Source organism: Adiantum capillus-veneris, chromosome 10 (assembly GCF_014529385.1).
Source record: "Adiantum capillus-veneris isolate H3 chromosome 10, ASM1452938v2, whole genome shotgun sequence".
Taxonomy (NCBI): Eukaryota; Viridiplantae; Streptophyta; class Polypodiopsida; order Polypodiales; family Pteridaceae; genus Adiantum; species Adiantum capillus-veneris.
In genome coordinates this window covers 110,963,411-110,987,516 of record NC_140940.1, presented here as the reverse complement: position 1 = coordinate 110,987,516, position 24,106 = coordinate 110,963,411, and the positions used below count along the sequence as shown (strand labels likewise).

At 43.4% G+C, this 24,106-nt stretch overlaps 1 protein-coding gene across 17 annotated transcripts in view; it reads right to left on the bottom strand.

Annotated features, from left to right (window-relative positions):
- LOC147449460 (uncharacterized) overlaps nucleotides 1-24,106 on the bottom strand; it is a 139,914-nt gene that overhangs the window by 22,943 nt on the left and 92,865 nt on the right. For 14 of the 17 annotated variants that reach the window (XM_086521907.1, XM_086521913.1, XM_086521909.1 and 11 more), the window contains 5 exons: nucleotides 8,009-8,262; nucleotides 7,691-7,924; nucleotides 7,224-7,589; nucleotides 6,766-6,848; nucleotides 6,578-6,661 (listed from right to left, as the gene is read on the bottom strand). In XM_086521907.1, coding sequence (XP_086378033.1) covers nucleotides 6,578-6,661; nucleotides 6,766-6,848; nucleotides 7,224-7,589; nucleotides 7,691-7,924; nucleotides 8,009-8,262 — 1,021 coding nt within the window. The remainder of the gene's footprint in view (nucleotides 1-6,577; nucleotides 6,662-6,765; nucleotides 6,849-7,223; nucleotides 7,590-7,690; nucleotides 7,925-8,008; nucleotides 8,263-24,106) is intronic. The other 3 variants (XM_086521904.1, XM_086521912.1, XM_086521919.1) reach the window with 3 other exon arrangements.

Here is a 24,106-nt window from a genome sequence, read left to right as displayed (position 1 = left end):
CCTCTACGAATTTCTTTGCCAACGTGTACTCAGCCTTCAGCCTGTACAGTCGCCATTCAGGGTTTTCCCTGCTCGTCTTTTGTGTGTGTGTTTTGGTGTCCCTAGATGTGTGTGTAAGTGTGTGTAAGTACAGGTGTGTGCGTGTGTGTCATCTAGAGAGAGACCAAAGCAGACCAAGTCCCTTTAGATTTCCTGATTGGTGAGCAGCAATTTCAAAGCCGATTCAAGGTTGGCCAGTATCATCAGAAGATAGCACGGTAGTAAATCTGACATCCTTTGTCATGGAAGATACGTGCACCTACAAGTGTCGGAAAGAGATGGAGTCATCATCAACTGATGCGATGTCTATTATTAAAGAATGCTTGACAAAGGATTTTGAATATGCTTGCAGACCTTGGGATGGTCAGACTCCGGATAAAGAAGTGCTTATTCCTGTGCATGGATTAATGGATCCGGTAGCTCAGCATACTCTCAATGCAGTAATCCCCTCCTTTCCTGATAAAAGTGTTTATTTTGGGGCACGTGGTTTTTATGAAGTCCTCTTCGTCGACACAGAGCCCAGGGATGCACTTCTTGATATGTCCTCTTTATATTTCAATACCCAGATCATGTTTTGCCTTGGGCCCTCACCAAGGATTATCAGAGTTTGATTCGTCATAAATGTCCGGTGTGGGTTGAGGTGGAGGATTTTCCTCAAACCTAGCATCATTTTCTTCTGATGTTAGCATCTCAGCGGGGGAAAGTTATTTGTCCGCCTAAGTTGGATGCAAATACAAATCGTTTTTGCATCCTGTGGGATACAGATATCCCCACGCCTTTTGGTATTTATGTGAATTCTGGTGATCCACTGGTGGGCAAACGACCTTTCAAGTTGAAATGGGATAAATTTGCTAATTTTTGCTTCCGTTGTGGTAAATTCGGGCATATGAATGCCCTGAGCCAAACTTACAACCCCCTCCTTCGGCTATTCTGCCGCTTCAGTATTCTTCACGTGCAAAATCGTTGTCTGAACACAAAAATGTAGGGACAGTGAATTCTGCATCACCTTTATCGACGGACAAAACGAAGGGGAAGCAAGCTTCGACTAATGCTTCATTGTCAAAAGAGAGAGGTAAAGAAAAGGTCACAAATATGGATGCATGGGTGGTTGCTAAAAGGACTGTTAAACCTAGAGCTATGGCATCTTCTCCGAATTACGTGAAAATAATTGGTCAACGCAAACTTCCTTGTAATGACAATAAATCTTTGGCAACTGCATGGGATAAAGTGGTTCATTCGTACAAGGGTGTGGTTTTATAGGTGAGGACTTTGGTTCTGACTCACTTCCTGGGTCAAGTCAATCAATAAATTCTCCTTCCCACAAAATGGATAAAGATGTGCCCATGGGCACATCGACTTAGTTACCAGTTTCTTTGCTCTCTCCTGTACATATGTGATAGGATGAATAGCAGTATAGTATGCATCTCATATAATGTGCGTGGGTTATGCAATCCAGATAAATGGCGGCTTATCTGGCACTTTGTACATACATGTAAGGCAGATGTGGTGGTTTTACAAGAGCATAATCAGCATGAATTTGCTGGTCAGTGCTCTTATTTTCCGGGTTATTGGATAGCCTATGCTGGTTTGACAGGTTTTTCAGGTGTTCTGATGCTGGTTCGTCATGAACTTCAGCCAGCCGGTCCTTGCTTATAATGATCCCAACGGCCGTTGGATGGTAGTACAATGTATGCTCCAAGGCCAATTCTATGAAGTGGGTGGTGTTTGCGCGCACACAACGTCTGGCCATAGGGCTACATTATGGCGAGGTATCAGCTCTTATTCATGGACTTCGAATGCAATGCTTTGTGGAGATTTTAATAATGCGCCAGACATGCTTGACAACACTTCTGGTCATTCTCATATGCTACAAGCTGAAAAGAAAGCCTGGGATAATCTTACGGTTTCTATGCACATCCTAGACATGTGGACTTGTTTACATCCCAATGTTTCGGGATTCCCTAATGCGCATTCTTCTTACCGTGCACGATTGGATCGCTGGTACTTACTCAATTTGCAACAGTATGATGATTTTGTTTGTGAAATGCGAATAGATCACAATTTGATGCTATCTAATCATGCCCCGATTATCTTGACTTTACATTTTGGTCAACCACCATGTGTTCAGCCCCTTTCTCGGAAGAGTCTTTTCCATATAAATAATGCTCATCTTACTCATGATCGCTTCTATGATATGGTCCTTGAGGTTATTCCTCTGTTATGTGATCAAAATGTATCATGATCCAGATATTGCTTGGTATCGTTTTGTCGTGTGTATCCAATATATTATTCAAGATTATGGCAGACATTATATGCACCAACTACGTGAGGATGTTTATAATGCAAAGTTGGTTTGTCAAAATTTACAAGAGTTGGCAAACAGAAGACCCTTATCTGCCTCGAAAGATGATGCGCTTTGTCAGGCGTGTGTGCGTTTACGTCAAAATGATCAATGCAAAATTGAATTATGGCACACTCGTGCTCGTAAATGGGCATTCATGGATAAAGGCTGTGCTTCTAAACAGCTTTTTAAACATTTGCATCATGCTCAACAATCTCAAGGTATGAAGCGGGTTATGCTCCCTTTTGGCACTTGGACGTCTACGAAACAAGAACTGGTTGATGCCATGGTTTCTCATTACAGTGGCATTTTTGCTGCTCCTCCTTCTGCATCTATTGAGGTTCGTCAGGCACCGCAGTTGCTCTTATCTCGCACGCATCTAATTCTTTCACCAGAGGATGCTCATAAACTTGAAGCATTATTCTGTTAGGAAGAGTTGCATTCAGCCTTGCTTGCTCTTCTTGGCCAAGGGAGATCTCCTGCCTGGGATGGAATCACAACTGAATTTTACGTTTCTTTTTGGGATTCTCTTAAGGAACCTTTACTTTTCATGATGGATGCGACGTGGGATATGCAGGATTTTCCAGCGTCTTGGAAAGAAGGTCTTCTAGTGTTGCTACCTAAGCGAACACTCTGTGAGCACTTTTCTGATTGGCCGCCTATCACTCTCATGCCTGTCATTTATAAGATTTTGGCCAAGATGATAGTCCACAAAATCAAGGATTACCTTTTCACAGGTCTACATCAGGCACAATATGGATTCATTCCTCGTCGCCAAATTATGGATAATTCGGCCAATGTCTTAATGGGCATGGAATTTGCTAAATATACTGAGCAGGATGTGCTTCTGATGCAAGTGGACATTGATAAGGCCTTTGACACTGTCCTTTGGGATTACATTGCGGATGTTATGAGCTGCCTTGGATTCGGTCCTAAGATAGCACGTATTGTATATTTTTTATATGCTCATAGCACGTCCTTAGGAATCCTTACACGTGAAATAACTGATTCCTGGTCTCTTGGATGTTCTGTACGCCAGGGCTTCCCGCTCAGTGCCTTATTATTTTCCATTGCCACTCACCCTTTGCTTTTACACCTGGATTACTTAATTGCAATTGGCCATCTTCATGGATTGCAGTTACCTTCTGGCCAGGATTTCATTGGGCAAGCATATGCTGATGACTCCTCGTTTAGCCCAAGGAATAATCAGGATGATGTGCGCGAAATTATGCAAGCCTCAGACTTGTATGGTCTAGCTGCGGGTCTCAAAGTCAACTTCTACAAGTCCAAGCTTTTACCTCTCCATGCTCAGGATTGGCATCAGCTTCTTTGGCCAGGTAAAATTGTTTCTCCACATGAGGTTACCAGACATTTGGGATATCCTATTGGCTGGCATGTCAATAGCTCTCAGCAAATTGATTGGGTTATGCATCGTATTAATATCCAGCTACATTACTGGAAATTGTCTATTGGCCTTTACATGTACGACTCCGTATAGCGCAGTCTATCTTGATTGCTTATGTTCAGTTTTATTTGCCTTTGTGCCTTGGCCTCATCATCGACTTACCTCTCTTCAGTCATCTATCCTTTCGCATCTATGGCACACTAAGGCTCACAAACGTGGATTGCGCTCGATGCCTATGTGGAAAATTTGTTGTCCAAAACGTTCTGGGGGGCCTTAATATTCTGGATTTGCGGAGACATGCTCTTGCTCACAAAGCTTTTCTTTTACCTACACTTGTCAAGCAAGGTCAACCATGGACAGTGATGGTTGCTGCCTTATGTAAGCATGTGGTTACTTCAGCCTTTGGACATTGGCAGCCATCTCTTTGGGAGGTTGTGTTTGGAAAATTAGACGGACATATTCCTGGCTGTCCTTTTACATCTGCTTTGATATCTGATTGGAAAAAGGTCATGGTGCATTTGTCTTGGGCTGGTCGCATGGGGCTGAAAGGTAATTCTTTGAGAATGGAGAGTATTCATTGGAGTAAGGCTTTCACGCTAACTATGGTGGATAATTTCCCAAGACAGGCTTACTTTCTTTCTCATCATGGGCAGCGTGTGGTTAATGATGTAGTGGATTCAGATGGCAATGTACTTGGTTTTGATCTTGCTACACGTCGATTTGGACTCGGCATGCAAGACTCTTGGCTGGCTGATCATTGCAATTCGCTCTGGGCTTTACATAAATCTGATCAATGGTGGAGACAGGCTCTTATTGCAATCTGGAAGTCTCGTTTGCCTCTCAAGGAGCGTCTGTTTCTTTGGCATTGTTTGCTAGTAGTTCTTCCAGTTGGAACTCTCCTAGGCATTTGCTTTGGGATTGTCGCTGCACAAGGGCTTTCCTTCGCTACGTTTCTGCTTGTATGCACCTTCGATTTCCCTCGGCAGTTTTCCAAAACGATTCTGGCTTTTTGGCAATCTTCCAACTTCCCTCCAACAATTTGCAATCTTCTTCACATGGGTCAGATTTTGGTCGATATGGTCTTTGCGGCACCATCGCAATTTCCGCATGTTTCACCAGCATGACGCAAATCCTTTTCCAACGTTCAAGATCTCGATGAGGCAATCATTACATTTTGCCTTTGAAGATGGGGACATATCCCTAAAAATCTTGCAACTCTTCTAAGTTTGCTTTTAGTGCTTTCACATTGCTGAACACTTCTGCGTTCCGCCCTTTGTATCTGATCTTTTTGGTGGGTTTTCCTCACTTTGAGGTTTCCCACAGGTAAATTAATCAAAACAGATTTACAAAAAAAAAAGTGTGTGTGTGTGTGTGTTTGTGTGAAATGAAATGTTAGATTAACGTCTTCAAAAGGCCAAAGTGACCTATGAGACCAGAAAGTTACAATGTGGTGGATCTGATACAAAGTCAGAGTAACAAGATGACAAAAATGAAATGAGACTATAGAGTTACATCGTGGTGAATCTGATACAAGGTCTAAATAAAAAGAAGGAAAGAAACTAAACAAAAACACTACTAGAGCTGTAAAAGGTGCGTATCAAGAGCCTGAGAGGTACCTATACAAAAGGTGGGTATGTATCTCAGAAAATAGATACAAAAGAGTGTTCTCAGAGAGAAATGAAATTAAATGAAATGTTATATTAACGTCTTCAAAAGGCCAAAATGACCTATGAGACCAAAAGGTTACATCCATGTGTGACTCTAGAACATAAAGATTAAATAAATGAGGGTACCTAGGTATGAAAGCCTACTAACCTACATCCTTATCATTATCAACGTCCTCATCACATAATACATCAGCTCAAAACCTATGGGGAGTGGTACAGCGGGGGAAGTAGACAATGGTGATCATCCCATGAGCTCTCTCATGGGTCTTTGCAATATGGCCTCAATGTCCTCCATGGGTCAGCTCTCTGGGGAGGCGTCCTCGATGTCACACAATGATGCTCTATAGCCTCTGATGTAGATCTCATCTGCGGTGTGAAGATCCTTACCTCTTCGGGCGTCGTGAGCGGCCAAGCTGGATTGTTGGATAAAGAAGAATGCCCCGATGAGGGTGTGGCTAGGTAACCTGTGGTGAGCCGTCTTGAGTAGTCCCTCTGTAAAAAGTAGTGATTTGGCTCTGTATGGATCCTCTATGTGTAGGTCCTCTGCTCCTAAGGGTAGTCTCTTTGAGTCTACGGATCTCCAGCAAGAAGACACTAGGCACATCTGATCATAGTAATCCATGATGCGGAATGAGGGGCCAAAGCCATCTCTGAATAAGCAATGAAAACGCCCGCAGATCTCATAGTATGCTGTGCATTGGCAGATATATATATGTATCTAGATATATCTATATATATATATATATATATATATATATGTATATATATATATATATATGTATATATATATATATATATGTATATATATATATATATATATATATATATATACATGTATATATATATACATGTATATATATATACATGTATATATATATACATGTATATATATTGGACTACTACTTGGAAAAATAAAATATCACTTTGAATCTTAAACTAAGCACTTGGGGCTAGACGATGTTCTACCTTGGCATGGAAGTTCTCATCAAGGAGAATGTTGCTGGGTTTAACATCTCGGTGTACAACAGGTGGATTTGATTCGTATATATATTGGACTACTACTTGGAAAAATAAAATATCACTTTGAATCTTAAACTAAGCACTTGGGGCTAGACGATGTTCTACCTTGGCATGGAAGTTCTCATCAAGGAGAATGTTGCTGGGTTTAACATCTCGGTGTACAACAGGTGGATTTGATTCGTGGAGATGCTTCATCAAAAACAGTTGTACAACTTGTCAGCTTCAAGCAAGAGACAACTGGCCACTTGTGTATTTGAAACCAATATGTTATTAGATGATCACCAGAAACATACCCGAAGCCCTCTTGCTGTATCTAATGCTATTTGAATTCTTGTTCTCCAATCTAGAAAGGCAACAGGATATTCTTGCCGTCCACCTGAGCCAAAACATAAAAGTGTTTGTCCGAACAAGGCCCAAACCTTTAATGATTGATGAACTAATTATTTAGAAACGGGAAATCTATATCAAATTTCTAAGTTTAATAAAAATTTATCAAAAGTAATTACAAGGCTGTTTGGCAGAGAAAATTGATCTTATATGGAGTAAATGCCCATACAGTTTACTAGTACTCCATGTATAAACTGCAGTTAATTTGCACCAAAACACAATCCTAGAGCTTAAAGAAAATTTAAAAAAAAAAAAGAAAAAGACACAAGGAGCATGGAAAAAACTTAGTGATACAAACAAAAAACGTTGAGCAAAACATTCTTGTGATGGGTGATCGTCTTAATGAATGCTACAAAGTACTTACCTTTTAGATAGTCTAAAAGGCTACCATGTGGCATGAGTTCATAAACAAGAACTCTTTCATCTTGTTGTGCACAGTATCCAAGTAACTGCATAAGATGTGAGCTGCCATGCCTATGTCTACTCATTTGGATCTCATTCTGGAACTCTTCATCTCCACATTCAGCTAGCCCCCATAGCTTTTTAATGGCAACAGCTGTGCCATCTTGGAGAGTTCCTCTATATACTGCCCCAGAACCACCAGTTGCAATTAGATTCTTTGAGCAAAAGTTTCTGGAACAAATGTTCAGCTCATCCATTGTGAAAATTTTGGCCAGAGATTCGTCCCTTTCTACTGATACATTGGAACAGCTACCCGAAAAAACCGGATCTGCAGGACATAAATCACCATTTCTCTCAATATGAATTTTACATAACCTGCCTTTTCTAATTAAATGCTTTCATTTATCTTGAATAGCTCTAAGAACCTGCCTAGTTCAATATCACAAAAAGATGCTACATTATGGGATCGTTTGTAGATGTGATGTGGTTCTTTGTTTCTCAAACGCCTCCTCCAAAGGAGAATTGTTGTAAATAATAGAGCTAGGAGAACTCCAATGCCTCCAATTATACTACTGACAATGATAAGTAACGTTTCTACAATGCTTTTACTTGGTCTTGGAGAAGACTGATTAATTGCTTCTGAAGGGTAACGGTTCATTTCACCTGCACAACGTTTGACATGCATCCAAGTTTGTCATCCATTACCTTTCTATAGTTAGTGTGTTTTGTAGCATGAATTTTTCTCACCTGGACCAAGAGGCATGATAAACTGAAGTACTGTGTAATCGAACCAGCCGAACTCCCCATCAAACCATACTGCTGACAAATAGGGAGCATATAGTTTCTTTTTTATGCGCATTAACGTAGGAGAGTCCAAGAATAAGCCTACCACAGGCAATATCAGAAAAATGGCATCTGTTCCAGTGTCGTTTTGCGCAACTGACTGAACAATCACTTGCCAGCTTTCCAAGTACAGCTCCCTAGCCAAATTACTGCCAAGCCTGAAGAGCATTCAATTGAGTCCTAAAGAATGAATGGATCTTTAAAGTCGAAGCATCATATTCTTTAGAATCACATAGATGTACAACAAGTAACATACATTCAATATGCAGATGCTTGATTTAATGCAAATCAAAGGGAGATAAACGTGTAACTTTGCAAATATCATAAAGATTGGGGAGCACCTAGACTTAGCTTTCCATACAGCATGGAAGCGAGTGAGTGTAACCATCCTATCAAACAGCTATGTTGTGTCTCTTGAAACCAGACAATTTCCATACACCATAGAGGAGAGTGAGTGTAACCAGCATATCAAACAGCTATAGTGTGGCTTTTGAAACTGTAAATGTGCACATTGCCTTTTAAGTGCTCCCAAAGCTGCACAACTGCCTGAAAGTCTTGGCCTTTACTTCCTCCTCCAAAGAAAAAAGCAGCTCTTTAAGCTCCCACCAAGCACCGCCACAAGAAAACATGTTCCTTCAAAGGCCCTGAAAGTCTTGGCCTTTACTTCCTCCTCCAAAGAAAAAAGCAGCTCTTTAAGCTCCCACCAAGCACCGCCACAAGAAAACACGTTCCTTCAAAGGCAGATGACTCTGCCAAATGCGAGACAATGCGTGTTGCCACCACAAGGATGACTCGGAAAGCGACCACAGCTAATTACCCCGATGCACAATCCATACATCAGACTGAAGAATGGCATAGACACTGGCAGCTAAGATGCAGTCCAATCTAGTAGTAGCCAGATTCCAGTCAGAGAAGCGAGAGTCTTCATCCAGAGGAGGAATGGGCGAATGAGCAGCAAGCATGTTTTGAATCTCCCGCCAGAGAGGAGAATAGTGAAGGCCCAACCGAAAGCGGGAGACGGCATCAGCGAAAGGAAGAACATAACCTGAGTCATCAACCACCTGATGCACCTGACAGATTCCTTTTTGGGAAAGAAAATACGCTTGGCGAAGAGACCGTTGAACCAAAGTTGAAGCAAAAACCCTGCTCCAATGCAGACTCTCCAAGCGAAAAGAGTTACCCCCAGAGGATTGTCGACCATCCCAAGCCAAGTGTGAAGTGACAACCTTCCAATCAACAATTAGAGAAGAAGCAAAGGGACATCCAGGAATGTGTCCTTCAAGCTTCCCAAAAACATCATCCCAATAAGTCGGTTGCCAATGACCAAAAGAAGGGGTGACAATGTGCGCACATAAATGTGTGACCATGAGAGCCCAGGGTTGCTACTGCTCCACCAAAACTGGCAACAACATAGCTTTCCGAGCCAGAAGATGACGTCCCAGGTCCAAAATATTCAACCCTCCAAGTCGCTTGGGAGAACACAGCTTATCCATAGATAGAAGCCGAATTCCCTTCTTGGTAAACGAGGTCCGCCAAAAATGTTCTAAAATATTGGACATGAGAGACTGCAAGCGCAATCGAGGCCAACATAACAAAGGCAAGTAAAACTGCACATAAGCCACAAGGATGCATTGGACAATCCTGAGACGCACAGGAAGTGGCCACGCGGACAATTTCCAATAATTCAGCTTGGAATGTAGACGTTGGAGCACCCAATTCGTTTTCTTCATAGCCGATACATTCCAACCCAACGGATAACCCAAATGGCGAACTAGAACATGGGGAGGAACAATCTCCCCAGGCCACATTATCTTATGCCAGTCACACTCTTTCAGAGGCAATAGCTTGGATTTGCAAAAGTTAACTTTGAGACCCGCTGCCAATTCAAACAAGTGAAGAGTATGCATAATCTGTTGTACATCATCATAGTTATTACGAGGCATGAACAAAGAGTCATCCGCATAAGCCTGACCAGCAAACTGTCAGCCGCAAGGTAAAGTAAGGCCATGTAGCCTACCAGTGAAGGTCAAGGAATCCAAATACATAAACAAGGGATGAGTAGCGATCGCATAAAGCAAAGCACTCAGAGGGCAGCCCTGCCGTACCGACCGTCCCAAAGGCCAAGATTCCGTGAGAGAACCATCCAGCAAGCCTGCAGAAGTACTGTTTGCATACAAGAAAAGCACGACACGAGATAGCTTAGGCCCAAAGCCCAAATGTCGCATGGTATCCGCAATGTAATCCCAAAGAACAGTATCAAATGCCTTTTCAATGTCAACCTGCATCACCAATATACATCCTGTTGCGTATGTTTTGCATATTCCATACCAATAATGACATTTGCGAGGTTATCAGTAATTTGACGTCGCGAAATGAAGCCATATTGAGATTGATGCAAGCCTTCATGCAGAAAGCATTTGAGTCGGTTAGCAAGCATTTTTGTCATTAATTTATATACGACAGGCATAAGTGTAATAGGCCGCCAATGTGAAAATTCTTCACACAATGCATGCTTAGGGATCAGCTTGAGCAAACCTTCTTTCCAAGAGGAGGGTAATTCCTGTTGTTCCCAAATTGTATTCATCATGAATAATAGAGGCAACTTCAAATAATCCCAGAAAGACGAGAAGAATTCCACAGAGAGACCATCCCAACCAGGAGCTCTCCATCGACCTAAATCAAGCAAGCTGGCATACAATTCCAACTCAGTGAAAACAGCTTCCAAGTCTTGAGCCTGCCGCAACGAGAGAAAGGAAGTGACATGCGATAGAAACATGTGACGCGCTTGGCGAGCTTCTCTCGTGGGAGAAGAAGGGGCCGCAAAAATCTTGCCATAATGAGAGCATAGGGCTAGTGCTAGCTCTCGAAAAGTGGAGGTCCACTCCCCTGACGGTAATTTAACTCTCCGTATAGCTTGAGACTGCCTCGAGTGATGCAAATGCTGAAAGAATCGTTTAGAAGCACATCCTTTATCTGCAAAAGCCTATTGACGAGCTCGAGTCTACCATTTGGCCAATTTCCTCTCATCATTGTGCCTTAATATTGCACGAGCAGAAAACAAATCAATCATTTGAGCATCAATAAGAGAAGAATGATTAGCCAAGTGCATTAATCGGCTACAAGAATCCTTTGCTTGGTTAACCTGTTCCCTTAATTGTGACAAATAATCACTGTCATAATCCTGTATAACTGATTGAACGCGCATAACAAAACGAAACCATGCTATGTCCATATCAACATACATCTAGGAGAGTAAAGGTGGGATGATATTCACAATCATAGTGCGAAAAGGCTCATGCTTGAGATAAGCATTATTAACATGCAGAAGTCTTGTCTTGGGTAGGCAATCATTGACATCAAAAGGGCCAAAACGAAGTTTCAAGCGTACGGGAAAATGATCCGAGAGACACAGCATAATCAATCCTCATCTCGCATACAAAGTCATCATATTGTTGCATGTGAAAAAGATATCAGCGATCCAGCCGAGCGCGATACATGGATTGAGCATTATGTTGAAAAGTAAAGCCTGAATCAATCGCATGCAAAAAGGGCCACAAATCAAGCCCATTACAGGTCGACATAAATTGGTCCCAAGATTGTCGTTCCATATGAAGCATGTGAGAATGGCCAGTAGTATTATCCACAAGGTTTGGTGCATTATTAAAATCCCCGCAGAGAAAGGCATTGGAACGCCAACAGTAAGAAGAGAAAGCACTCCACAACCGTACTCTATCTGCAGAAGCTGTGTAGGCATATAATCCTCCAGATTCGAAAACTTCTCCATTAACTTCTCCATTAACAATACATTGGATGACCATCCATCTCCCAGCCGGGCCATTAAAGACCAAGGTCAAGAAGAGTAAGGTGCCTCAGAAGGTGGATCAATACCTGGACCTAGATAATTGAAAGGAAATGCACCTTGCGATGAAGAAGCTTCTCCAGTAACAACCTCCTTGTAAGAAGAAACAACCTTGTCCCAAGCTTCAGCCAAAGAAGTGTTGTCATTACAAGGGAGTTTTTTCTGAGCAACATTCTTCAAAGGAGGCACATAATTACGAGAAGATTCCGGAACACGAGGTGTAGCAGCTTTGACAGGTTTCTTCGGCACCATCCAAGTTTGAGAGGTCAAAACCTGTTCTTTTCCTTTGTCTTTAATCTTTCGAGAAGCAGAAAGTGGAGACAATTGTACTTGTTTCCCCTTGCCTTTAATCGCCCCAGCTGAGGGGGAGGAGGTTGAAACTCCTTTAGTTTGAACCTCAGTAGAAGGTTTCGGAGGCGAGCGAGGTTGAGGAGCAGGGACAGCTCAAGGAGGTGGTTGCAAATTTGGTTCCGGACATTCGGGCTGCATATGACCAAATTTACCACATCAGAAGCAAGAATTTGCAAACTTGCCCCATTTAAGCTTAAATGGGCGCTTTCCAACCACTGTATCCCCAGAATCGATCGAAATACCTGCTACTGTGGGGATATCCGTGTCCCACAAAATACAAAAACGGTTTTTGTTTGCCTCTAGCTTAGGAGGACAAATGACTTTGCCTAACTGAGCAGCCAACAAAGGAAGAAAATGACGCCAAGTGCGAGGAAAGTCGACCACCTCAACCCAGACGGGACACTTGTGACGAATGAGACTTTGATAGTCCTTGCTAAGAGCCCAAGGCAGCACATGAGTCATCTGCATATTGAAGAAAAGAGGAGACATTTCAAGCAGAGCATCCCAAGCATCCATGTCAGCCAGCAAGACCTCGTAGAACCCTCGCGCACCAAAGTAAACGCCTCGGACTGCCTGCCGTTTGAGTAGGAAATCAACCCATTGGCCTACATCCTAAGCAATAGGCATTCTACCCGAGAAAAAAAGAATCACCGCGTTAAGTGCATATTGAGCAACAGGATCCATGACCTCCTCTATAGGGATGTGCACTTCCATAACAGGAGCGTATCCTTCCCAGGCTTGACGTGGGTCCTCGAAGTCCTCATGCAAACATTCTTTGATAAGACACAAAGCATCCATCTCCGAAGTTTCCATGGCTTTCCGACGCTTATATATACACTGATCCGTGGAATCCATGTGAAGCTCTCACACACACACTCTTCTTCTTTTTTTGGGGAGTTTTTGATATATGACTGCTATATACACCGGCAAACACACACACCGGCTAGCTGTACAAAAACACACACCCCTCTCTCGCACACAAGACGACGGAAGGACCGCGTTCAGGCGAAATCAAACTTCCACCCCCGACGCTCTGTGAAGGGCCTGCACAGGGTAGATGTTGTGCAGAATAGGGTCGCGCGACAGACAAGGCCGAAGGATTCACCACACCCCCAATTCCCCCGTAAGCGTACACACCCACGCACTCAACATAGACCATTCACTCACACACACACACACGCGAACATGCTGAACATGCGCTTAGGCTGCACAGGAAGTCTGCACGCTAGGGTTTCAAGCTGCGCAGCAGGGCTGCCGTTGCAAGTGCGCAGGGCTAAGATCTGAGGTCGCACGCAAGGGTTTCGTCACCACACACACACACCACACACGCGCGCGCACAAGCAGTGCAGAGTCAACTGCACGCTGCTGCACTAACACCTGAGGGTTGAAGGGCGTAGGCGTGCAGGGCAGGCTGTTTGCGTAGAGCAGAGCAGGTAGGTCGCAAGGGGGTAGGCTATTCACGCAGAGCAAGATCTCCAAACACACACACACACACACACACACACAAAATCACTTGCGTAGAAACCTGATATGTGACAATTGTACGGACGCCTATGAATTGAGCTGGCTGATGATTTGGCAAGTTGTACACACTTCTGCAATTTGTGCTGGCAACTTTGGGCAACAGCTTTTAGACCCAATGCTTCGGGGTTTGATGTTTTTCATGTAAACAGCTCTTAGATGGCCTCGGGGCCTATAAACATGAATTGTGGGCTCTCTCTCTCTCTCTCTCTCTCTCTCTCTCTCTCTCTCTCTCTCTCTCTCTCTCTCTCTCTCTCTCTGGCATTCTACCGCGTGGAGAAGCATAGCAGAGCCAAAGTGTTGTACAACTTCAAGCAATATAAAGAAATATCGAAAGGGGCACCAAGGTTTGGGGCCAAAGCTCTATTGGGGATGGAACTCCGCCACTCCATGTCTCCTTTACCGTGTATCTCTTTTAGTTCAATTGTTTTGAAGTTCTTGAAGTTTGTTCAATCTATTCTTCTCTGTTGACACGTGGTGCCTGTCACAAGACGGGCACCACGTGCCAATAGAAAAGAGTAGATTAAACAGACTTTTAGCACTTCAACAACAACTGAAACTGAGAGAGAGAGAGCACGCAACACGAAGTGGCGGAATTCCACCCCAAAGAGTATTTGCCTCAAACCTTGGCGCCCCTTGAACTCGGTACTCGCGCTCTGTACCTTCACCCAAAAGAGTGCCAGAGACTGATCCCTTTGCACTTATTTAAAGGCCCTTGGCCTTGAAAAGCAGTTTACATGAAAAGCTTGAAACTCAAAAGCAACTAGCCCAAAAGCTGGCACTAAAAATCAGGCAGCGTGTTTTGTGGAAATACGTACAGCTACCACGTCAGCAGTGCAAATCGTGGAAATCCGTACAGGCTACCACCTCAGCATGTCAACGCAATTTGGGAAGCGTCCATACTACTGCCACATCAACTGCTTTATTTTGATGTCTTTGGGTTACTTGGGCCCCATCGGAGGGGGTCCCATAAGTTGACGGGAACTTCTCTTTAAAAATAGTCCACTCGGCAAGACTTTGCAAGTTGGTAAAACTTCTTTTACTGCTTTTGCTTCTTCACTTAGGGTTTAGGCCCCTCGGCCGAGATCTGCAAGTCGGCTCTGTTCTTCAATGGCTTGACACGTCAGTAATTTGTGGCATCCCCCTTGCTTGAAAGAAAGTAATCGTCCGCGATTACAACCTATCTGCAAAACAACTGAAGTTAGCTTAAATCATTCCGAGGGACATTTCAAAGGTCAGTCAATTTGCTCTTATTTTTAATAAGGAGTTGGCTTCTCCTTTCGGCTCTTTTGATCAAGTAGTTGGCTTCTCCTTGATATTCCGGCCTGGTAAAATTAGCGATCACACCCAGACCGCATTGACTTCCACGATGTCTTGATGCACTAAAATTACATACCTAGGCAATCTCGTCCAATTAGGAACATTCAGTGGTTGGCACATTACAATGCAACACAAATGCTCACATATACATGTTACAAGACGCAACGAATAGCACCGTTGAGCACTCCCCCGAGACGAACGGTCTGCAGTATGAAGCTACTCAACGAATACCTCGTCACTCCCCCCCAAATAACCTAAAAAGGTCCGAGCCATGAGCTCAGAGGACAGTACAACCAAACGCTCCCCAGACCACAGTCTGCGTCGCTTGGAGATTCAAGCATACAACCAAACGCTCCCCAAACATGGTCTACGTCGTTCAGAGGTTTTTTAGCATACAACAAAACGCTCCCCAGACATCAGCCTGCGTCGTTTCGAGGTTTTCAAACACACAACGAAACGCTCCCTAGGCATCGGTCTGCGTCATTTCGAGATTCAAAAAATACCAAAACAGTATTTCTCACTTCTCCACTCGGGAGTAAAATCACCAATCAATGAAATCAGTATTAAAACTAGAGTCAAACAGTTGAAATCGGCAACAAGACAGGTTTAAAACATATAGCATCCATTTCAAACTATACTTTCGCAAACAATGTTCAAAAGTATCTAACTATAAAACAACTAGAGAGTTCATTCAGGGCTTTGTTCGGAGAACCGAACGTTGAGGATGACTGGCTTGTCCTTTTGTATCACGGTGATGGTTCGGTTCCGAACCTGGAGAGTCACATCATTCTTGTCGTGCTAGGGCATGTTCAAGAGAACGTCGCAATTGCCCAACTTCATAATGTGGAAATCGGTCTTTCCATGATAATCTTGGATAGTCACTAAAAGAGAACCAATGAGCGATATCACTTTTTGAGTTTGCCTCGTGGCTAGCTCAGCTTCAATTTCTTTATCCTTTGCATCATAATCAAATTGCATCTGCTTCAAGAATTCTGGATGGATAAAGTTCTCTGTAGCTCCGGGGTCAAAGAAAATAAGGGCCTTGAAGCCGTTGACTTTTCCATATGCTCGACACAATTCATTTGTACTTTCAAGGCGTATGCAATAGATATCAGCCAAGCGGGTCTAGCTCTCTTGGCTGGAGGTGGCCTTGAGGATCGTTCTATCGTGGGAGCATAAGGTTGCTCTGAACACGTCGAGGCTCACTCAGGACATGTAGTAAATGTATGTCATATTTGAAAACATCCGAAGCATTCGTCTTCTTGTAAAAGGGTTTCTCGTTGACGTGTTAGACGAGGCCTTTGAGGTTGGGTGTTACAAGACTCCCGAGAATTTGCTCGTTGTCGAGAGTTGTGGTTAGTGGCCGGAGATTCTTCTGTGGTAAACTCTAACTTTCCATTCATCAGTTTGTAGCCAAGACCGCATGGTCCATAAGCTCTTGCATGGTGGAGACTTGCTTGGAGAGACAATGTTCCTGCAATATTAATGGTAGTCCAATGGTGTATCGCTCGCATTGGGCCTCAAAGGGAAAGAACCTAAAGGAGGACACCAGAAGGCGAGAAACCTTTGGTTATAGTCTTCCATGGTTTCCGTGGCAAGCATTTTCAAGTTGCCCCACTCTACCAAAATCCGGACTTCAAGATCAAAACAGACGGCTGAGAAGGTTGCCGCTTGGAAGCTCTCGTACTTTCTGGTGTCAGAGAAGGAGGTACCACCTAGGGCATCAGAGGGGGTAACATGTAGTTGAAAAATTGTTGAAAACTTTGCAACATCGGAAGATTCTGTTGAGAATGCCGCAAAAGAATTTCGTGAAGCTCGTCGAGAAGAAACTGCAAATATTCTGTTGATTCCATGAACGCCATGTCTTGGGTTCTTTATGGCTTATGTCTTGTAGGACACGACGGTGAAGATGGGAGCATGCCCGATGCGCGATGAAGTAAGGGTGGGAGATGCTAATAAGTCCGAGGTCGCGACCCCAAGATACTGTAAATAAAACTCTGTTGGGGTATAAAGCCAAATGTGGTCGCCGAGGTAAGTGGGCACGCCGCCAGGTATGTACACATATTCTTTTGTAAAAACCTAATAAGAACTCACTATGCTCTACACATTACAGTAGAGCGAGTTCACCATATCCTCGTGCTCTTCTTCTCGCACTCTCTCTCGCGTCACACTTCCGCTCGTACTCCTTCAACTGGTATCAGAGCTCAGATCGAGGCTCGGGGCAGCACTGCAGGAGGCTAGAGTCACCAACTCAGATTGGAGTGAACTTCGACAGGCGAAGACACGGCCCCAAAATTTCATTCTGAGGTCATCTCGGCCACCGTTCGGCTTCGACAAAGGTCTGCGCAGGCCATTTTCGACTATGTGGTCTCAACGGGTGCAGATCCGACTCTGCAAATTGGGGGTTTTCGGCCTACGACTGCAGGTGCTGAGGATATAGACACTCCCAGAGTGTTGATTTGTGGCTGTCTACACATCGAAGGACGGCTCACAGTTCTTGGAGGCGTGTCACATACGACACGGGCGCATCTACACGCAGACTGTAGGCGACATCCACTAGTTCATCAGGTAGCTTGTGTTTGCTGCTTGATATTCCAGATTTCATCCTGACATTGCAGGTACTTCCACATGGGATGTATTGTCAAAAATGATGTATGTTTGTTGAGGGTTTGCTGGCTGTGAGTCACGCAGCAAACAACCGCCGCAGCGGTTACAGCATACAGTGGAAAATTTGTGGATGTATGACTTTGTGGGAAGTCTATGTACTGTCAGATTTACTGCAGCCTTTGTTGAGGGTCGAGTGAGGTTTTATTGAGCTGGGGGATTCTCGAATGTTGAGATCCTTTCGGTGATACAGGTCTTGGAGCGATCCCTCGAGCGCCCTTAGATAGGCAGCTAGGATGTATTGACTGTGAGTTAGACAGTTGGGATTGCATCTTTGCTTTACTGCCGTTGAGGCATTGTCGCAGTCTATGCTTACAAGACAGTGACAGGACAGTCAGAGACAGTACAGGTGCAGGACAAGTTTACCCACAGCTTACAGTGTCAGAGAGACAGTGTTTTTGAGCTGTTTTTTTTGTCTGTTTTTTAGTACACTAGAGCCATTTTACAAAGGAGACTCTGCCGAAATTTATGCAGAATCTGAAGCTTTCTTGGTTCATTTGACAGGTTGATATTGGTTCAGAGGTCAGTTTACAGGGGAAACTCTGCCGAACTTTTCCCAGAAAAGTAAACTACTGTGAAACGTAGCTATGGCTAGATCACAGGGCACTGCTCTTTACAATATCAAGAAGCTGGATGGAAGGAATTTCCCATTGTGGAAGAAGCAGATTTGGCACGTGTTGGTACAAAAGAAGCAGATAAAACCTATAAAGCTCAAAGGGATAAAACCAGAAGATATGGACGAAGATGAATGGAGCGAAATGGATGAATTGGCACTTTCTACCATTATGCTGACTTTGGCAGAAAGCGTTTACTTCAATGTAGCAGACGAGATGTCGGCTTATCAAGCATGGTTAAAGCTGAGTGATCTTTATGAAAAGCAGAGTGCAGCTTCACAGGTATACTGGCTTAAGAAGCTTATTGACTTGAAGATGAAAGAAGGGACACCTATGTCCAATCATCTGAATGAATTCAACACAATCTATAGTCAGTTGTCAGCTCAAGGTGTCAAGTTTGATGAACCTGTTAGAGCTATGTTCCTGTTGATCACATTGCCGGAAAGTTGAGACACTTTTCGCACAGCGTTGAGTAATTCTGCACCTCCAGATGGTTTGAACATAGCAGGTGTAGAAGGAAGTCTGCTTACTGAAGAAACCAATAGAAAGACAATGGACAAAGGTGGAAAGAGGAATCAATCTCGTAGCAAGTCCCGCAGTGCTAAAGGCAAGAGTGACATAGAATGCTACCATTGTGGCAAGAAGGGTCACATGAAAAGAGACTGCAGAGAATGGAAAGCAGAAAAAGGCAAAGAGAAAGCTGAAGACCATGGTGAGAAGAACAAGTCCTCAGTGAAGATTCAAGAAATAAATGTGACAAACACTGTTGCAGAGGATGACAGTCTAGTGTCAGGAGACATCTACTTCTTGAAGAATACAATGGACTCAGCTCTTCTTACAGCATCTGATGGAAATGCACTGAGTGACTGGATTATAGACTCAGAAGCATCACTTCATGTGTCTCCAAACAAGGAGTGGTTTACTTCTTATGTGACCACTAAAGATCATGTTCGGCTAGGCAATGGGCAGACATGTGAGATCTTAGGTGTTGGAGATGTTCAATTGAAGTTTCAGAATGGCTCTTCTTTCACACTGAAGAATGTGAGACATGTTCCCGCAATTACAAAGAGCTTGATCAGCACAGGTTTACTTGATGATGCTGGCTACGTCACCACTTTTGGACAGAACATGTGGAAGATATCCAAGGGTTCTATGACAGTAGCACATGGAGTAAAGTCTGGAGGACTTTACATGATTTAGGTATCAAATGTCTCTAAAAATGTAATCAATGTAACCGAGCAACCGAACGTTTCTTTGTGGCCTAGCCGGTTAGGACATATGTCCAAGAAGGGAATGGAAATCTTGTCTCATTCTGGTTATTTGCCTGGCTTTTCATTTAATGATTTTGAATTCTGTGAACATTCTCTGTATGGTAAGCAAACACAGCAGCCACATAAGCATAGAAGCAGTAGAAGAGATACACAGTTGGCACTTGTTCATAGTGATTTCTGTGGACCTATGCCTAACCTATCTCTAGGGGGAGCTTCTTACTTTATGACATTTATAGATGATTACTCGAGGAAAGTATGGGTTTACTTTCTCAAGCACAAGGATGAAGCGTTTAGTGTTTTCAAAACGTTTGTGACACTTGTGGAGAATCAGAGTGGCAAGAAGCTTAAATGCTTACGCACTGACAATGGTGGAGAGTATGTTTCAAAGGCCTTTCAGGACTTTTGTGAGTCAAAAGGTATAAAACGTGAACTTACTGCTCCTTACAATCCTCCTCAAAATGGTGTTGCTGAGAGGATGAATAGGACCATACAAGAGAAGGTCAGAAGTATGTTGTCTAATGCACAGCTGCCAAATGGGTTTTGGGCTGAAGCTGTATCAACAGCTGTTCATCTTGTAAATAGATCTCCTAGCAAGCTTCTTGCAGAAGGATTCAGTGCCAGAGATGGTATGGTCAGGCAAAATGCACCATTTACCTCTTATGTGACCACTAAAGATCATGTTCGGCTAGGCAATGGGCCGACATGTGAGATCTTAGGTGTTGGAGATGTTCAATTGAAGTTTCAGAATGGCTCTTCTTTCACGCTGAAAAAGTGAGACATGTTCCCGCAATTACAAAGAGCTTGATCAGGACAGGTTTACTTGATGATGCTGCCTACGTCACCACTTTTGGACAGAACATGTGGAAGATATCCAAGGGTTCTATGACAGTAGCACATGGAGTAAAGTCTGGAGGACTTTACATGATTTAGGTATCAAATGTCTCTAAAAATGTAATCAATGTAACCGAGCAACCGAACGTTTCTTTGTGGCATAGCCGGTTAGGACATATGTCCAAGAAGGGAATGGAAATCTTGTCTCGTTCTGGTTATTTGCCTGGCTTTTCATTTAATGATTTTGAATTCTGTGAACATTCTCTGTATGGTAAGCAAACACAACAGCCACATAAGAATAGAAGCAGTAGAAGAGATACACACTTGGCACTTGTTCATAGTGATTTGTGTGGACCTATGCCTAACCTATCTCTAGGGGGAGCTTCTTACTTTATGACATTTATAGATGATTACTCGAGGAAAGTATGGGATGTATGCAATGATTGCTACTCGCCGAGACATTGCATTTGCAGTGGGAGTAGTAAGTGGATACATGTCAAACCCAGGCAAGAAACATTGGGAGGCAGTGAAAGGAATATTGAGATACCTGAAAGCTACAAAGAGTATGCGTATATACTATGGGAGTCAGGAGCTAAGTAACTTGAGCCAAAGAGTAGAAAGTGCATCTTTCTAGGCTATGGTAATTCTGGTGAGATGGGGTACAGACTTTGGGATCCCGAATCCAGAAAGTTTGTGCGCAGCAATGATGTTCACTTTAATGAATCCAAATATCATTCTAAACCAGAGAGGGTTGAGGAGATTAGAAGAGTTGTCTTCCAAGAAGATGGACCTGCACGTGCAAGACAAAATGTCAGAGCTCAAGAGGAGCAAGGACAGGATAGAGTGGAACCACAGGTTGTGGCTGAGCCTGAGCCACCTATTGTGCGTAGATCTGAACGTGTCACGCGACCTCCTGATAGGTTTGTTCCATCTATGAATTATGTCCTGTTGACTGATTGCAATGAGCCTTCATGTTACAAGGAAGCAGTGCAAATGAAGGACTCTGGGAATTGGCAATTGGCCATGCAGTCAGAGATGACAGCTTTGCATAAAAACAAGACATGGAAGCTAGTTAAATTACCACAGGGCAAAAAGGCTCTACCTTGTAAATGGGTTTACAGGTATAAGATCACCGCTCATGATAGTCAGCCAAAGTACAAAGCAAGGCTTGTTGCCAAGGGCTTTAAGCAAGAACAAGGCATTGACTTTGATGAAGTCTTCTCTCCGGTGGTCAAGATGACTACATTGAGATGCTTTCTTGCATTGGTTGCCATATTAGATTTGGTGTTGCACCAAATGGATGTCAAGACAGCGTTCTTGCATGGTGATTTAGATGTGGAAATTTACATACAGCAGCCAGAAGGGTTTGTTGAGAAAGGCAAGGAAGATTGGGTATGCCAGTTGTTAAAGAGTCTTTATGGCTTAAAACAATCACCGAGGGCATGGTACCATAAATTCCACAAGTTTATGCTTTCTCAAGGCTACAAACGTAGTGAGTTCGATCACTGTCTATATACAAAGAAGGCTAAGGATGGCAGTTGGCTGATCCTTATTTTGTATGTGGATGACATGTTGATTGCTGGCAAACACTTGGATGAAATTTCAGCTTTGAAGTCAAAGATGGCAAAATCGTTTGACATGAAAGACATGGGTGAGGCAAGTCATATACTTGGTATGCGCATTGAGAGAGACAGATCAAAGAAGTTGATTTGGTTATCTCAAACAGAGTATATTGACAAGGTTTTGCAACGTTTCAATATGGAGAAGGGAAAGGCATTGAGTGTTCCATTGCCACCATATGTGAAACTTAGCAAACAAGATTGTCCTGTGTCTGAGGAAGAACAGGCTGAAACGGATAAGATTCCATATGCGTCTGCAATGGGTAGTTTGATGTATGCAATGATTGCTACTCGCCCAGACATTGCATTTGCAGTGGGAGTAGTAAGTCGATACATGTCAATCCCAAGCAAGAAACATTGGGAGGCAGTGAAAGGAATATTGAGATACCTGAAAGCTACAAAGAGTATGCGTATATGCTATGGGAGTCAGGAGCTAAGTGTAAAGGGTTTTACAGACTCAGATTATGCAAGTGACTTAGACAACCGAAGGTCTACGTCAGGGTATGTCTTTACATTGGCTAGTGGAGCAGTATCATGGCGTTCTAGATTACAAGATTGTGTTACTCAGTCTACTACAGAGACTGAATATGTTGCAGCATCAGAGGCATGCAAAGAATCAATTTGGCTTAATCGACTAGTAACAGATTTGGGAATCAAAGAAGAGATGCTTGTGTTATATTGTGATAGTCAAAGTGCTATACAATTGGCTCGCAATCCAGTTTATCACTCAAAGACAAAGCATGTGGATGTGAAGTATCATTTCATTAGGGAAATGCTCGAGGATAAGCAACTTCAGCTTGTCAAAGTTCACACCACAGAAAATCGTGCTGATCTACTTACAAAAGGACTTCCCTCAGAGAGCTTTGCGCATTTTCGCAAGCAGTTAGGTGTAGGGTAGTACATCACTTCTCTACATCTCTTATATATTAGCTTGTATAGTAGCTTCTCTCACACTTAAAAGTACCACATTGGACTTTAAGTGGGAGGTTGTTGGGGTATAAAGCCCAATGTGGTCGCCCAGGTAAGTGGGCGGGCCGCCAGGTATGTACACATATTCTTTTGTAAAAACCTAATAAGAATTCACTATGCTCTACACATTACAGTAGAGTGAGTTCACCATATCGTCGTGCTCTTCTTCTCGCACTCTCTCTCGCGTCGCACTTCCGCTCGTACTCCTTCAAACTCCATTAGCCTCTAGTTTGCTCTGTCTGCTCTTTTGTAGGACTGGTATGCTTTCAAAAAAGCACACGCCTGATGCTCTGATACCACTACCACTATCACACGCCTGATGCTCAGAAACGTACAGTCTAAACAGACTTTTAGCACTTCAACAACAACTGAAACTAAAAGAGAGGGATAGCACACGCAACACGGAGTGGCGGAATTCCACCCCAGAGAGTATTGGCCCCAAATCTTGGCGCCCCTTTCAGTATTTCTTTATATTACTTGAACTCAGTACAATGCTAGTATTCGCGCTCTGCACCTTCACCCAAAAGAGTGCCAAAGATTGAGCCCTTTGCACTTATTTAAAGGCCCTTGGCCTTGAAATCAATTTACATGAAAAGCTTGAAACTCGAAAGCAACTAGCCCAAAAGCTGGCGCTAAAAATGAGGCAGCACGTTTTGCGGAAATCCGTACAACTGCCACTTCACAGCGCAAATCGCAAAAGTCCATGCAGGCTACCAATGTCAGCATGTCAACACAATTTGCAGAGCGCCCGTACTGCTGCCACGTCATCAATTGCTTTATTGTAATGTCTTTGGGTTACTTGGGCCCCATCGAACGGGGTCCCATAAGTTGATGGGAGCTTCTCTTTAAAAATAGTCCACTCGACAAGACTTTGCAAGTTGGTAAAACTTCTTCTGCTGCTTCTGCTTCGTCACTTAGGGTTTCGGCCCCTGGGCCAGGATCTGCAAGTCAGATCCGTTCTTCAGTGGCTTGACACGTCAGCA